Consider the following 15914-nt stretch of genomic DNA (forward strand, 5'->3'; position numbering starts at 1 on the left):
GTCTGACTATCCAGCTGCATGATTTGGGACCCCTGCGGATCGGTATTCCCGCCTCCTAAGCCTCTTTTCTTCTAAACAAACAACTTCAGGGCTAACTCCACAAGTGTTTAAGGTCACCCTCCTCCCAGGTCAAAAAGTCCCTCCGTTTCACGGCTTTCGGCGAAGGAGCTCCTAGCTCACATTAAAGTGGGGATAAGAGAGCAGGGGTAGTCGGGTAGGGGGTAAATACACTTTAAAACTTTAAAACATTTTAAAACTGAGAAGCAGCGTGGCCTAACGGATGAAGCACGGGCCTGGGAGTCAGGAGCACCTGGGTTCTGATCCCAGCTCCGCCACTTGTTGGCTGTGTGAACTGGGGCAAACCGCTTCACTTCTCTGGTCCTGTTACCTCATCTATAAAATGGGGATTAAGATTATGAATTCCATGAGGGACAGGGACCGTGTTCCAACCTGATTAGTTTTGTATCTACCCCAAGTACTTAGTACAATGCCTGGCACACACTAAGCACCTAACAAGTACCATAAAACATGCACAAGAAACCGTAAAGGCTGGCTGGGAGTTGAATAACACCGAGCAGCCCTGATCTTCCCAAGAACCCGAGGTTTACAACCAAACTTCAGCCTACTGCGTCAGAGCTGGAACAGTGACCCCCCTTATCGAAGGAAAAGATGAGAAGGCATCCAGAAATGGTTTAGAACTGGGTGGGATCGGGGTGGGGGGCAGGTGGCAGGGGGAACGGGAGAGAGGAACCAGGTGAGAAGGGGAGATCATTAAGCTGAATGTGTTTCTTTGCCAGTGGGGCACCATAGTCACCTACTTAAAAATAACAATAATAATGATGTGCCAAGAACTGTTCTAAGCACTGCAGTAGATACAAGGTGATCAGGTTGTCCCACGCGGGGCTCACAGTCTTAATCCCCATTTTACAGATGAGGTAACCAAGGTGCAGAGAAGTTAATAATAATAACAATGTTGGTATTTATAAAGCGCTTACTATGTGCAGAGCACTGTTCTAAGCACTGGGGTAGATACAGGGACATCAGGTTGTCCCATGTGAGGCTCACAGTTAATCCCCATTTTACAGATGAGGGAACTGAAGCACAGACAAGTTAAGTGGCTTGCCCGAGGTCACACATCAGACAGTGTGTGCTCAGACACATCAGACATCAGACACATCAGACATCAGGCAGAGCTGGGATTAGAACCCACAACCTCTGACTCCCAAGCCCGGGTTCTTTCCAGTAGGCCACACTGCGCTGCTTCACCTACTTCACTATGGGCAGAGACAGCAGCAGCTGTGGCATCCCATCTGTGACCCAGGCCAGGTAGTAGAGGCCAAGGTCAAAGTGTGAATCTAAACAAGCTCTCACAAAAAATAATATTTTCGGTATTTGTTGAGGGCTTACTATGGGCCAAGCACTGTACTAAACTTTGGGGTAATCACAAGATAATCAGATCCCATGCTGAGCTCACAGTCCAAACAGGAGGGAGAATCCCCATTTTTTAGATGGGGGAACTGAGGAACAGAGAAGTTAAGTGACTTGCCCAAGGTCACCCAGCAGGCGAGTGGTGGAACCAGGGTTAGAGCCCAGATCCTCTGACTTCCAGGTCCATGCTCTTCTCACTAGCCAGTGCCGCTTTTCACGGAGGCTAACTCAACGTTCGAGGTGGCCACCCCTCCTCGAGCCCCCAGTGGGACAGAAGCAAACCCCTGCAGTAGTTCTAGAATTAACATGACTCCTGAGTTGTTTCCAATAAGACCAAATCTCGTATAGATGGGTGGGAGAAGGACGGGGAAGGCATCTCTTGAACCACTACACTCTAAGTGCTTACTAATTCTACAGTACTCTTCCAAGTGCTTAGTACAGTGCTCTGCACAAAGCAGGTGCTCAATGAGAAGCAGCGTGGCTTAGTGGAAAGAGCGCGGGCTTGGGAGTCAGAGGTCTTGGGTTCTAATCCCGGCTCCGCCACTTGTCAGCTGTGTGTCTTTGGGCAAATCACTTAACTTCTCTGCTCCTCAGTTCATTCATTCAGTAGCATTTATTGAGCGCTTACTACGTGCAGAGCACTGTACTGAGTGTTTGCAATGTACAATTCGGCAACAGATAGAGACAATCCCTGCCTATTGCCGGGCTTACAGTCTCAGTTACCTCATCTGTAACATGGGGATTAAGACCGTGAGCCCCACATGGGACCTGATAACCTCGTATCTACCCCAGTGCTTAGAAGAGTGCTCGGCACATAGTAAGAGCTTAACAAATACCGTTATTATTATTATTAATATTATAGACAATGGCTTGAACACAGCATGATTTCAGTTGAGCGGGGCCCCCGGATCTATATTGCCCTGAGGGAAAGGAGGAGCAGATTATGAAGAGGTGCAGGCACTTTGGAGAGGAAGCTGGGGGAAGAGGGATGTTGTGTGTGTGTGGGGGGGGGGGGGGGTGGGTGTGTGTGAAAGAGAGAGAGAGAGAGAGAGAGAGCGGGAAGAGAGCTCTTTGGAACAGTTAACCTTAAACAAAGTGGAGTGGAGTAATTTCGGAAATGGCTTGGAGAATTACTTTTCATGAAGGAGAAAACTGAGAAAGTTGGATAAATAAACTCTGGGCCAACCAAGGAAAACTCCAGTTAGTTTGTAACTACTTCAGGAGCAAGAGCTGGCTCTACAAAGTGAAGAGGACAGCACACCGGTTTCCTGAGCAGTGGAAATTTCCCAACTATTTGGCTCTGGAAGCAGCACGAGCCGGGGATGAGCTGGACCTACCGAAAGGCCTTCTCATCCACCTTGATCGGCAAATGCTGAACTTCAGAAGTGGCCTGAGCCTCCTGGTGTCTGGTCCCCTGAGTCCCACTATGGCTCCGGGGATGCTGTGGGGGCTAGCTGGAGAAGCTCCAGGGAAGTACAAGTAGGATGGAAAATGGACCAAAGGAACCCTTGAGGAAAAGGGGCTGGAGAGAAGCAACGCCCAGCTTTCCAAGAAAGCTATGGGCCATCTCTGGTCCCGATGACTGCGTGGGATGGGGTCTGTCTGTGGGCAAGCGGGCAATCCCGCCAGAGGTACCCGGGGCTCAGGCTCATTGGAGAGTGGCAGAGTCCTCACTGGCCAGGAGGGCCAATCTTGAATTGAAATGACGTGAGTTACTTCAAGCATTCTTCTCTATCAAGTCCTCTCCACTCAGAGTTGGTACCAAATAGTACCTTGAATTTAAGAAGTCCTTTCTTCAAGGAAACCAAAGCATATCCTTTACCACCCTGCCTTCCTCTTCTCAACTTCCCTGAACTGAATTTTCCTCTCCATTTTACGGATGAGGAGACCAAGTCCCAGAGCGGGGGACTGACTTTGTTGAGGTCATGCAATGAATCAGAGGTGGGATTGGGCCTAGAGTCCAGTTTCCTGCTTTATGGCCCACAGTTCCTCTCACCTGACTGCCCTCCAGCCTGAAAGGACTCACTTCCACCATTCTGGAATACTTCTGTGTCCTCAGAAGCCTACTGTGCCGTTTCCCATGGAGCCTGACGCTCAAGTGGAGCAGACAGGACGGCTTTTCTTGTCTTAATCTCCTTGGCAAGGGTTTCCTCTCACAGTGAGGGAAACTGGGTCATCAGAGTTTCTAAACATGACAGTCTCCGCCTCGGCTAGGGGCAGCCTTCCAGACCTGCCATTGTGAACAGCAGAACGGGTTGGCGAAAGCTCCCGCCCCTCCCCCGTTCAGATGGGCCTCATATCTCCCGTTGCAAGTGAGAGGGGTCAAACATGGAAAATGGAGGAGGCTGCAGGCCTTGTTCCAGCTCCCCAAGGATGATGCCATATGTCTGCCTCTGGAATCAGGCCTTGCTGAAGTGCCAACATCTGAACTGTCCACGGAGTTGGAGCGGGCTTCTCTCGTCCTAGCTCCCCGTGCACATCTTTGAAGATGGCAAGTGAAGCCCAACTTGTGGGATGGGGAAAGGCAGCAGGAGACCTTGTGGAGAGAGACCAGGAACAGGAAAGACCAGCTGGAAGCCCCGAGCTGTGGTGCCCCGTCTGGGATACCGGCACTTACACTGTTAGTAAACCGGGACAGACAAAACAAAATCAACGAGTTGGGGTGCCTGGGTGGGCAGAGACAGTGGAAAGGTCTCGTGACTGGGGCCTCGAGAGCAGGTGGGGATGAGGCTGGGTCTCCCAACCAGGTTGGATCTGGGCAGGCCAAATGATTTTTTCTGTGGGGATAATTCCACAGTGGGCCCAAATCTACCTGGAAACAACCAATATCAAGCGCTAAGCTTGACCCCAAGGGGACTGCCTGAATTTTGGCGGACGGACTCATTTTGACTTTTCATTCATTCATTCATTCACTCGTATTTATTGAGCAGTTACTGTGTGTAGAGCACTGTACTAAGCTCTTGGAAAGTACAATTCAGCAATAGAGACAATCCCTGCCCACAACGGGCTTACAGTCTAGGAGGGAGGAGACAGACATCAAAACACGTAAACAGGCATCAGTAGCATCAATATAAATAAGTAGAATTATAGATCTATACACATCAAAACAAGTAAACAGGCATTAATATAAATAAATAGAATTATAGATATGTACATATATACAGCCGCTCTGAGTCACACCTGAAGACTTTCCAGTAGTCTACCAGTCTTGGCTATGGGAGGGAGAGTAAAGCAGAGGCCTGTCCATTCCTTTCCTACCTCGGGCAGTGGATAGCAAGCAGAAAGCAATCTGATACAAGTCAAAACTCACCCATGCTGGGCAGCAGCGACATGGGAGAGACCCGAGGGTGGAGACTCGGGTTTACTGCGCGGAAGGCGGCAGTGGTAAATCGCTTCCGGGTTTTTACCAAGAAAACTCTATGGATTCACTACCAGAACGATTGCAGATGGAGAGCGGACATTCTGGGAGAGATGTGTCCGTGGTGTCGTTATGGGCTGGAAACGAATCGACGGCATAAGGCAAGACACATATAAGCAAGTGCTTTGGGCGGGGAGGAAGTCCTGGCTCCTTACTCTGTGGCCCCTGGGACACTTTCAGGGGGTCCCTAGAGCTCAGTCAGGCTGGCTACACAGAGAGGGAGAAATCCCGATATCCCTGGCTGTGTAGTATAGTTGCCGGTTGGGTAGAGGGAGGGACCTTAGCCTAGGAAATCTACCTGTCCGAACCAACCTTACCCAATCATTTTCACTTTCAAACAGACCCTTGTATCACTTACCCCCCAAAAAACCCCACCCTTCCCTCGGCCCTACCGCACTTCCCAGCTGTCACTCCGTCCCCATCTCCGGCTTAACAAACCCTTCCACACTGACATACAGTACAAACTTCAAATCCCATTCGCCGGTTCATTCAATTCAGTCAATCGTATTTATTGAGCGCTTACTGTATGTACTGTACTACATGTTTGGGAGAGTACGATACAACAATAAACAGACACATTCCTTGACCTCAACGAGCTTACGGTCTAGAGAGGGAGACAGACAATATAAATAGACAAAATTACAGATAAAGGTTCGCTGGCCCCAAGTTGAGTATTACTGGGGGTAAGGCATTTATGGCTATCTATGACACTTCTTCCATCTACCCCAATCCATAGAGTGGATTATGAAGACCAGGTCTAAGGATTCATCCCCGCTTTCCCTCCTCCCTCCACTTCCCCAACTCTCTTTGTTTCTGAGAGGTGGGAAAGGAGGGTGGGGAGAGGGAGATCGGAGAAAGAAGGAGCTAGAAAGAGCTGACTCACCTTCTCTCCGGGTTGCCCCTTTAGTCCCTGGGTCAGTTACATCAGCCACAACCCCATGCAAAAGGAAGAGGGAGAGAAAGAGAGAGGAGAGAGAGAGAGAGAGAGAGAAAGGGGGAGAGAGAGATTGAGAAACACACATAGGAATCAGCATAAGGACTAAATCAAAAATGCCCAACCGCCAACAATACAGGATGAAACAAACAAGGTAATGTTGCGTGCCCCGTTTCACGTCCAAACAAGCTCTAAACCACGGCTCTGCCTCTCCTATTCCCGGCTTCTCTCCCTCACTGCAGCCCACCAGCATTGCCTGGCTTTGAAATTCTTGCTCTGGATTCCTGCTAGTGGTGGAGGGGCCTGAACTGGACCAAAATGCAGGTCAGAGAAGGGCAAATGAGGATGAATAAAAATGGAGACCGCCACTCCACAGAAGTGGAAGTCTAGGAGTGTGGGTGTAAGCTCACTGTGGGCAGGGAATGTATCTACCAACTCTGTTATAGTGCACGCTCTTAAATGCTTAGTACAGTGCTCTGCACACAGTAAATGATGAATAAATATGAATGACGGATATATATATATATCCATCATTTATTCATATATGTTTAATTGTACGTTCAGTTATTTTTTACTACTCTCATGTACATTTTTATGTCTGTCTCTGCCATTAGGATGTAAGCTTCAAGTTCCCTGCCACTTCCCTATTTTGTCCCCTCCAGTGTTTAAGTAATAATAATAATATTGATGGCATTTGTTAAGCGCTTACTATGTGCAAAGCATTGTACTAAGCGCTGGGGAGGATACAAGGTACAGTCCAGTGCTCCTACTGGGTGCTCTGTAAATGCTGTTATAAGAAGTGCTCCTACTGCCTCCATGTACAATTTGAATGTAGAAGGGATAATCAATCCCAATCAATCCTTCCTATCTGAGAAAGGCTGACTGAGGGAATGTATCTACCAACTCTGTTGTATTGTATTCACCCAGGTGCTCAGTACAGTGCTTCGCACATAGTAAGCGCTCAATAAATACCATCGGTGATAAGGATGAAAGAAGTCAGAGGTGCCAGCTCTTGTCACCAGGTCAATCAGCAAGAGAAAAGTGTCAGGAGGGGACTCTACTAGCTGGGCAAGACCACTGGGCCAGGAAACCATGAGGCCAGCAGGATATGCTTGCTGTCAAAGCGGGCAGCCAAGTGGAACGATGAGCTGGCCAAGCAGGTGGCACGGCTTTGGAGGATTCCAGAGGGACACATAGGTGCCAGCTCCGTGGGGGCAATCAGGGCAATGCCCCGGGCTTACAGCTGTGGAGACATAGCGTTTGTTTTCACCCGCAGCTGTGTGGGCTAATCCCAGGAGTCGGACAAAATCCGTGCGTTTGCTGCCAAGTGGGGCTGAAGAGGATTTGAGGGCAGGGATAGTGTCTATTTACCCTATCGTACTCTCCCAAGTACTCAGTACAGTGCTCTGCACACAGTAAGCATTCTATAAATAGCACTAATTGATCAAATTGCTGAATTTCTAAGGGGGGTCGGAAAGTCCCCAAATTGTGCTTTTCTGATCCATTAGCTCTTTGAAGTTGCCTGTCTTTCCAAGCCCCACTCTGTCTCTCTCTTCCCCCAAACCTCTCCTTCTTGTCACCCTATACTCCAAATGAAAAATTAGGACCACTGGACAGTGGTTAAGAAGGAGCAACAGGAAGGTCTCCAGAGAAAGGGAAGAATCCTCATCTCTACCACTACATGCCGGAGAATCAATTCTCAAGAACAGTGCTTGGCACCTAGTAAGCACTTAACAAATACATAATTATCATTATTCTTATTATCCAGTGGGTATGCCCAGGGAGCTAGCTCAGCAGGAGGCTGGCAGAACTCAGCCAAGGCGATCGCTCTGGATCCTGCAGAAGGGGATTGGGGAGGGATGGCGTGGAGGGGAGGGGTGGGTGAGCGACCCAGGCTTCTAGGTCATTTTCTGCCCACCCCCTCCCTATCCGGGAGAAGGGCGGGAAAGGAGAGAGAGGCTTCTACTCTCCAACAATTATTGAGCACTTACTGTGTGCAGAGCACATACTAAGTGCTTGGAAGAGAGTGCTATACAACAGAATTAACAGACCCGATCCCTCCCCCTGGTGATTTGATTCATTGGGTCAGGGCTCTCCAAGCAAGAACTTCACCCCACTTTGGTCCCTGGCAAGCTGCCTGCCTTAACTCCCTCTGCCAGGCCTGGATGAGATTTTTTTTGGATTATTTTTAGCCCCAGGACATCCAGAATCTCAGGGATCTGTGCTAAATGCAGCGGCTCCTCACTTACCTTCCCTCCCCAACCCTAAATGCCATGCACAGTGGGGATGAGCACATAGAGGAGGCTGCAAGCACTCAGTCGGCTGCCAGCAGCAGAGCAGGTCAGATCTCAGAGGGCAAGCCAAACGAGGAATAAGGGTGAGTCTGCGGCCAGGGCCGGGCGTGTGTGGAGAGGACAGTGGAGCAAGGAAGAGGCTGCCTCCTTCTCGGGGCAGCGTTCGAAGTCAGAGAATGATCAGAGGAGTGATGGAGAGAAGGAAGGACCCTCATGGGAGTAGGGTTATCACCATGGTGGCCACTGCTGCATTGGTCATATCTGATCTTGGGGGCCCAATGGAGCCAGGTGTGGGCAGTGAGGCTGGGCACAACGTGGACCCACAAGGGACTGGTTGAGGTAGCCGGGAGCCTGGGGTGTCGGAAGTATCAAAGGCGGCACCAGAGGCCAAATGTACCCTTGGTTTGTCACTGTGGACATGGGGGATGAGCAGCGCATTGGAAGCAAGTGCCTTCTCTGAGGAGAAACTCCTCTTCCTGGAAAAACTCTCTCCTCACAGTCCTCATCTTATGCTCTGCCTTTCTGTTTCTCTTGAGAAATGTCTCTGCTCTCATCCTCCTCACAGGCTTAACTGTAGGCTTGGAGGCCGCTGGTCCAGGTTGGAGGTCAGGGGGATGGGAACCAGGACACTATCACCCTGGAAACATGGCCCGGGGTCATGGGGCCCTCCCCCAGTCTGACCCCACAAGCAGGTTAAGGAGAAGTGGGGAGGAGGTTTCCCTTCTCTTGGATCAGGGGTGAGGCCGGAGCAGTGGGGAGAAGCAGGCATGTGACACAGGCAGAACACAACTAGAACTCACCATTCGTCCCGGGATCCCAAGGCCACCTTTCTCTCCCTGACAATTAAGGCAAAAATCAGATGGGAGGTGGACACAGGCCAGAACACATTCTCAATGCAGAGTTCTACACGGGCACATTAACCAAGTGATAGAACATAGAAAGATTTCACTTAGGCCCCAGTGAACTGGATATTTCAGGCAAAAACGCCTCAGAAACCCCACCTGCATAGTATTCCTGAATCATGTGCACTTCATGTACACTTCTGGGTCAGAATCATCTAAATAATTTGCACATGTAAGATGGGAGAAAGCCACAGAAGAAAGCTTGAAGATGTGTTGTGTGCACAGACCCTCTGTTTATTCAGCTATTTCACATATGGATGGATCTGAGGACGTTCACGTACATCTAGAGAGAAACACTCCCGTGGCTTTTTTTTTTTCTTGTTTTAATGATATCTGTTAAGTGCTTACTATGTACCAGGCACTATATGAAGGGCTGGGGTAGAGACAAGATCATCAGATTAGATATCAGTCCCTTACCCCCATAGGGCCATAGTCTTAATCTCCATTTTACAGGTAAGGTAACCGAGGCACAGAGGAGTCAAATGACTTGCCCCAGATCACACACAGCAGAGAAGTGGCACAGTCGGAATTAGAACCCATATCCTTTGACTCCCAGGCCTGCCGTTCTACATCCATGGGCTTGAATCCTGAGAAAAATAATCAACCCTCTGCTTGTCAGCTGTGTGACCTTGGGCAAGTCACTTAACTTCCCTGTGCCTCAGTTCCCTCATCTATAAAGTGGGGATGAAGACTGTGAGCCCTACGTGGGACAACCTGATGACCTTGTACCTACCCCAGTGCTTAGACCAGTGCTTGGCACATAGTAAGCACTTACCAAATACCAACATTATCGTTATTATGTTCTACAGACTCTTCTGAAACAGCACCTGGGGGCTCCTTATTGTACAGATGGGGAAAACTGCTTGAAGGGGGAGAACCCCAAGGAGAGAGAGCAACTCCTCCAGAAAGCATCGCCACCAACAGCCCAACCAAGAAAAAGGGATGGAAAAGGCGATGCCCGTCTGGGGCGGCGTTGACTCACAACAGCTCGAAGAAAGCGGCTTTGACTGTTAGCCAGGGTTGACATAGTCCCCTTCTGGAAATATGCTTACCACTTTTTTTTTCCTTGTGTAAAAGAACATTTTTTGCGAGCCCATGAATGCAACCCTTGTTCTCCCTGGGAATGGATTGGAGTTCTTTGTTAGCTTGGAAAAAGGCAAATGATGAGTCCAATGTGGTTGGCGAGAGATGGTATCCAAACTTGTGTCTCTGACAGGTTAATGGCAGTTGCGGAGGTTGAAGTGCTACGAAGGCCGTGATACCATTCCCTCGAACCACAGAGGCGGCCCCGGGGCATCGGCTTGCTGGCACCCAAGATGTCCACCCGCATCAGCCTCTTGCTTGGGCGTGATATTTCATGATGCGAGTTTGGGGATTTTTAATTTATTTTTAAAACGAATGCTCTTTACAGCCTCAGCCATAAAACCCTAGAGTCAGGCCCAGGCCTGAATTAGTTAACAGAACTACGTGCCGGATCTGCTGTGTTGTGGATCTCACCCTAAATGATTTTTAAAGATGGCTCTGGTAGGGGAACAGAAATCTGCCCACGTCCATTCTGCTCATCGGTTGATTCGTCGGAGTTTCCTGGAGCAAATTCTAAATATTTCCCCGGATGATTTCCCCTGGAGCCCTCGCCCCTGTTTTGAAGGGCAGGGATTCTTAGCTTTGATCTAGTAGTGCAGCGGTTCAGTTGGGTCAGAGATGGGAACAACTACAGGGCAGGGCAGTGTCGATTTTAGCGTTCGGTGCTACTCTCCCTTTTAGAAAAGCAGCATGGCCTAGTAGAAAGCACACAGGCCTGAGAGGCAGAGGAATTGAGTTCTAATCCTGACACCTGCTGCGTCACTCGGGGCAAGTCACTTAACTTCTCTGTGCCTCAGTTCCCTTGTGGGGTTTTAATACTTCTTCTCCCCCCCTACTTAGACTGTGAGTCCCATGGGGGACCTGATTATCTTGTAATTGCTCCAGTGCTTAGTCCAGTGCTCGGCACATAGTAAACGCTTAACGAATACCGCGATTATCGTTGCAGTAGAGGGAAGTCCAAATGAATGCTAAATTTGTAAGCTCCTCCCACTGGACTGTAAGCTCCTTGAAGGCAGGGATCGTACCCACCAACTCTACTGTGTTTTCCTCTCCTAAGGGCTTAATCCAATGCTCTGCACTTAGTAAGTTCTCGACCTACACCACCGATCGATTGATAGGTGGGTTTCCTTGGAGGGTAGAAGGCTATTATCCCACACGCCACTGACTGCTACAAAACCCTACAGCAGGTGTTATTAGATCCTAGCTTAACTGCCAGCAATCTGAGAGGCTGGTTCGGCCTCAGATGGAAAAACTGGCCCTCGCGCTATACTCTGCCAGGATTCCCTCAGGAACCAGCCCAGAAGGTGGATTAAAACGACACACAGAATCTGCCCTGAACAGTTCTCTCTGTCACTGCCCGGTTTCTGGGGCAGATGGATGGAGTTTTTTTGAAGCTGGATACTGACCGGTGACTCTGTGGAAATCCATGAGGATAAGTGTGGTACGAGAGGAAAGAGACTTATACATTGAACAAAGAGATCTCAGCCGCAAGGAAAAACTCCTTAGCCGTGACACGGAGACTAAACGAGGGGACGGGGAACAAGTCGAAAGAGGTGAGTCTCCATTCCTGGATGCCATTTAATCAAAAATATGCAAGCAACCACTGGAAACACAGCATGGCCTATTGGAAAGAACACGGCCTGAGAGTTAGAGGACCAGGGTTCTAATCCTGACTCTACCGCTCGTTTGCTGGGAGACCTTGAGCAAGTCACTTAACTTCTCTGTTCTTCAGTTACCACATCTGTAAAATGGGGATTAAGACAGAACCCTATGAGGGCCAAGGACTGAGTCCAAACTGATTATTTTGCGTCCACCCCAGTGCTTAGTACAGTACCTGGCACATAGTAAACACTCAACAAATACCATAAAAAAGTAATCCGACCATCTCTTCCGATTAGACACTTCCAGGCCTGGAGATGGGGGATGGTTTTTGGGGGAGGGGGCGGGGCAGCCTGGAATAGATGAATTCTAGAGGTTCCTTTAAGTTCTACGATCCTCTTGAGGTATCATCACTCTTTTACATCCATCCTCTCTGGTTATGAGCAGCATCAGCCTTTAAGAAAATCCCTAATTTTTAGGGCCCCGACCACATGCCCTTTCTACTCCGAGCACAGAGGAGACATGTTAGCAGCAATGAACACTGTCTGATGAAGAAATAACTGGCACCTATCCTGATGAGGGCCTTTACTTATTCTAGAGACTGTCTCCCCACCGACAGCCACTCTAAGTAGACACTGGCGAAGTCTCATCAGATCTCAGCCATGTTAAAATACACCACAGGTCCAGGGTCTTTTCTGAAAGGGCCTTCGGAAAAAGGCTGAAGAGGTTGGTGCGGTGAAGGAAGACAAAGGATATGGTTGGAGCCACAACCTCTTGGGTCACTTTCCTCCCTTCTCACAGGGAAGGGTCTGCTGTCTCCGTGGAAGACAGAAAACGGAGTGAGAGCTAGAGAAAAAAAAGGGGGGGGGGGGGAGAGAGGGAGGCGGCAAAGAAATCAAAGATAAAAAAGCTACTCACCGGAAGTCCAGGTCTTCCTGTGGGACCCTGAAATAAATCCCCCCAAAGGAGCAATATCAGTATGAAGGCAGGTCGACGAAGCAAGTCCAAGAAGCAAGTCAGACGAAAGGATTGGAAATTAAAACACGGTGGCATGATTAAAGCTGTTCCTTTCCCTTCCAATTCCTGCAGCTGCCCTGGGTTGGAGCTCTTTCTGCTCATGTGGGGAGGGGTGGGGTCAGAGCATCCTGGGCTGGGGGCTTGGGTCATCTTTCTTCAGGGCTCTGCCTGGTGGCCTCTGTAGCTTGGGTGGGGAGCAGGGGGTCAGATTCCCAAAGCTCTAAAAGGGGCCTACATTGTTGTCTCTTAATGTCACCACTTCAGGCTCTCAGGCTGATGCTCCACTGCCCACTTCTCTAGAGAAATGGGCACGAGAGGCCAGAAATCTCTTCCAAAGCTTCTTGTCTTATCTTCTTGCCTACAAAAGGCTTAATGGGGAAGGGGCATCTTTCATGGCAAAATAAGATAGCACCTTCTCTTTCCTCCCTAACCCAGTCGCCGAGACTGACCAGATTCTCAGGACTTGAAGGGTCCCTCAAGAGGTCACTTAAACCAGACTAACCCCGAGTCAGAAGCATTTCCAGGGTCATTCGGAAACGAGTGTCCCGACCATGAAAGGCAGGCACTGGATCACGTGGGTTAGAAACTCTGGATGTGTCTATCAACTCTGTTATATTGTAGTTTCCTAAATCAATCAATCAGTGGTATTTACTGAATGCTTATCATGTGCAGAGCACCGTACTAAGCGCTTAGCAGAGTACAATACAACAGAAGTAATGGTCACGTTCCCTGTCCACAATGAGCTTCCAAGTAATAATAATAATAATTATGGAGTGTGTTAAGTACTTAATAATAATGTTGGTATTTGTTAAGCGCTTACTATGTGCACAGCACTGTTCTAAGTGCTGGGGTAGATACAGGGTAATCAGGATGTCCCACGTGAGGCTCACAGTTAATCCCCATTTTACGGATGAGGGAACTGAGGCCCAGAGAAGTGAAGTGACTTGCCCACAGTCACACTGCTGACAAGTGGCGGAGCCGGGATTAGAACCCATGACCTCTGACTCCCAAGCCCGGGCTCTTTCCACTGAGCCACGCCGCTTACTGTGCGCTTAGCCCTGAGGTGGATACAAGCAAATCGGGTTGGACACGGTCCCGATTCCCATTTTAAAGATGAAGTAACTGAGGCACCGAGAAGTGAAGTGACTTGCCCTACACGTGGCAGAGCTGGGATTAGAACCCGAGGCCTTCTGACTCCCAGGCCCATGCTCTATCCACTAGGCCATGCTGCTTCTCTGACCTAAGAGAAGCTGAACTGTACTAAGCACTTGGGAGAGTGTACTAGATCAGAGTCGGGAGGACACGTTCCCTGACCGCCACGAGCTTATAGTCTAGAAGTGAGTGGCGTCAGTCTGGATGGTGAGGTAACAGCGGATACAAGCAAGGTACCAGAAGAGAACGCCAGGTGAGCGCTGAGCTGTGACAGACAGCCTGATGGACGAGAAGCTCCTTGTGTGGAGGGGAAAGCAGCGTTGACTAATGGAAAGACCCCGGGCCTGGGAGTCAGAGGACTCGGGTTCCAATCCCAGCACCGCACCTGCCTGCTGTGTGACCCTGGGCAAGTCACCTTGCTTAAGGGACGCTTCGTACAGTGCTCTGCACACAGTAAGCTCTCGTTAAAAAAGATTGATTAATCCAGCTGGGCAGTAAGCGAGTCCCGCTGAAACGCACTGATTTACGATCCTGGCCATAGCTGCTGCCTGCCCCTAAGTCCTCTCCCCCTCCCGCAGTCAGAACGTCGGGCAGGACTCCCACACGCCCTCCGAGGGAGACGGATGCCTCTCCCTGACCTGTGCTGAGACACAGGTCTCCCCCTTTGAAAGCTTTATTGAAGACACATCTCCTCCAAGAGGCCTTCCCTGACCAAGCCCTCTTTTCTTCTTCTCCCACTCCCTTCTGCGTCGCCCTGGCTTGCTCCCTTTATTCATCCTCCCTCCCAGCCCCACAGCACCTGTGTACATATTGGTAATTTAAAAAATCATATTGTCTGTCTCTCCCTCTAGGCTGCAAGTTCGTTGTTGACAGGGAATGTATCTATGTTATTATTCCATTGTGCACGCCCAAGAGCTTAGTACAGTGCTCTGCACATTGTAAGTGCTCAATAAATATGATTAACTAACTGAGGTTTGCAGACGGGTGTCAGAGCTCAGAACAACTAAAATTTGTTCTAGCCACTCATGGGGGAGATGGGTGGGAGACAGTGAAAGCTTCTGTTGCACTGCGACAAGGAAAGGGAAATAAGCATATTTTCAGCAGGTGGCCCTGCAAAGCTCTTCTGATGCAGAGTTTATTCTGGAAAATTGATGAGAGTGCCCCGATCCCCCACCCGAAGCCCTCCATTATGAATTACGTCTTTTCATTTCAGTCTGATTTATCCGATCTCAACGTGATTTATCCGTCAGGCAAACCAAGCACGTTTCTCGGCATGGGTTCAATTTGCCGTCCAGACAGCACGTGGAATGTCAAGGAACGGTCCTCATTAAAATGGGAAGGTCTTGTCTCCGGGTTGTATATCAAAAGACAAAATAAATATTGAGGTTTTTCTCCCTAAAAGAGGGGATTTGCACATTCTTGCTGTTTTCAATAAGGCTCAGTGGTGAGTGCCATTTTGCCAATTCTGATAAAACCTGACGCCGGAATGTTTGGCCTTTCAATTCCCTTTATAGAGACCCTAAATGGCCTTTGTGTCTTTTGTTGCCATATCAAAATTGTGTTTCTCAAAAAGACATCGCTACTGTATTCCAGTGTATCAATTTATTCCAAGGAGATGCTGCCCCTTGGTCTCTCTTAAGCTTCTTTCTTCTGATACAACCCCCCAGAGGCCTCTTAGTAACTTGAGTGGATGGAAAGAGTCATTCCTATGGTAATTTATCCACTTTCTCCAAGGTCTAACTTGATTATTTAAACTCTTTTTATCTGTCCAAACTTAGTAGGCTAAGACAGAAGCTGCCCACATAAATTCTCTCAGAAAATGACACTTGCCCAACCACCTTCAGACCTCTCCTCACTTTCCCCCATCTCTAAGCCACACGAGGTTCAATTTAGAGACTCGCACACCCAACAGTCATAAGTGAGGGAAACAGCATGACCTAATGGAAAGAGCATGGGCCCGGGAGTCAGAAAGTCATGGGTTCTAATCCCAGCTCCACCACTGGTCTGTTCTGTGACCTTGGACAAGTTACCTTTAACACCTCTGTGCCTCAGTTGCCTTATCTGTAAAACGGGGATTAAGACTGTGA

General features: G+C 49.1%; 1 protein-coding gene and 1 long non-coding RNA gene across 3 annotated transcripts in view; one reads left to right on the top strand and one right to left on the bottom strand.

Moving 5' to 3' along the window:
* The window catches only part of COL13A1 (collagen type XIII alpha 1 chain), a 201382-nt gene that overhangs the window by 131849 nt on the left and 53619 nt on the right, over positions 1-15914 (bottom strand). For both annotated transcript variants that reach the window (XM_029060873.2, XM_029060872.2), the window contains exons 4-6: positions 12577-12603; positions 8875-8910; positions 5730-5756 (exon numbers count right to left, since the gene is read on the bottom strand). In XM_029060873.2, the coding sequence (XP_028916706.1) occupies positions 5730-5756; positions 8875-8910; positions 12577-12603 (90 nt within the window). The remainder of the gene's footprint in view (positions 1-5729; positions 5757-8874; positions 8911-12576; positions 12604-15914) is intronic.
* On the top strand, positions 7361-10100 carry LOC120638287. Its single transcript, XR_005659869.1, has 2 exons — positions 7361-7502; positions 9786-10100. It is a non-coding gene; the product is annotated as an uncharacterized LOC120638287 (long non-coding RNA).

The sequence above is a fragment of the Ornithorhynchus anatinus genome, chromosome 3 (genome assembly GCF_004115215.2).
Source record: "Ornithorhynchus anatinus isolate Pmale09 chromosome 3, mOrnAna1.pri.v4, whole genome shotgun sequence".
In the NCBI taxonomy this organism is placed as follows: Eukaryota; Metazoa; Chordata; class Mammalia; order Monotremata; family Ornithorhynchidae; genus Ornithorhynchus; species Ornithorhynchus anatinus.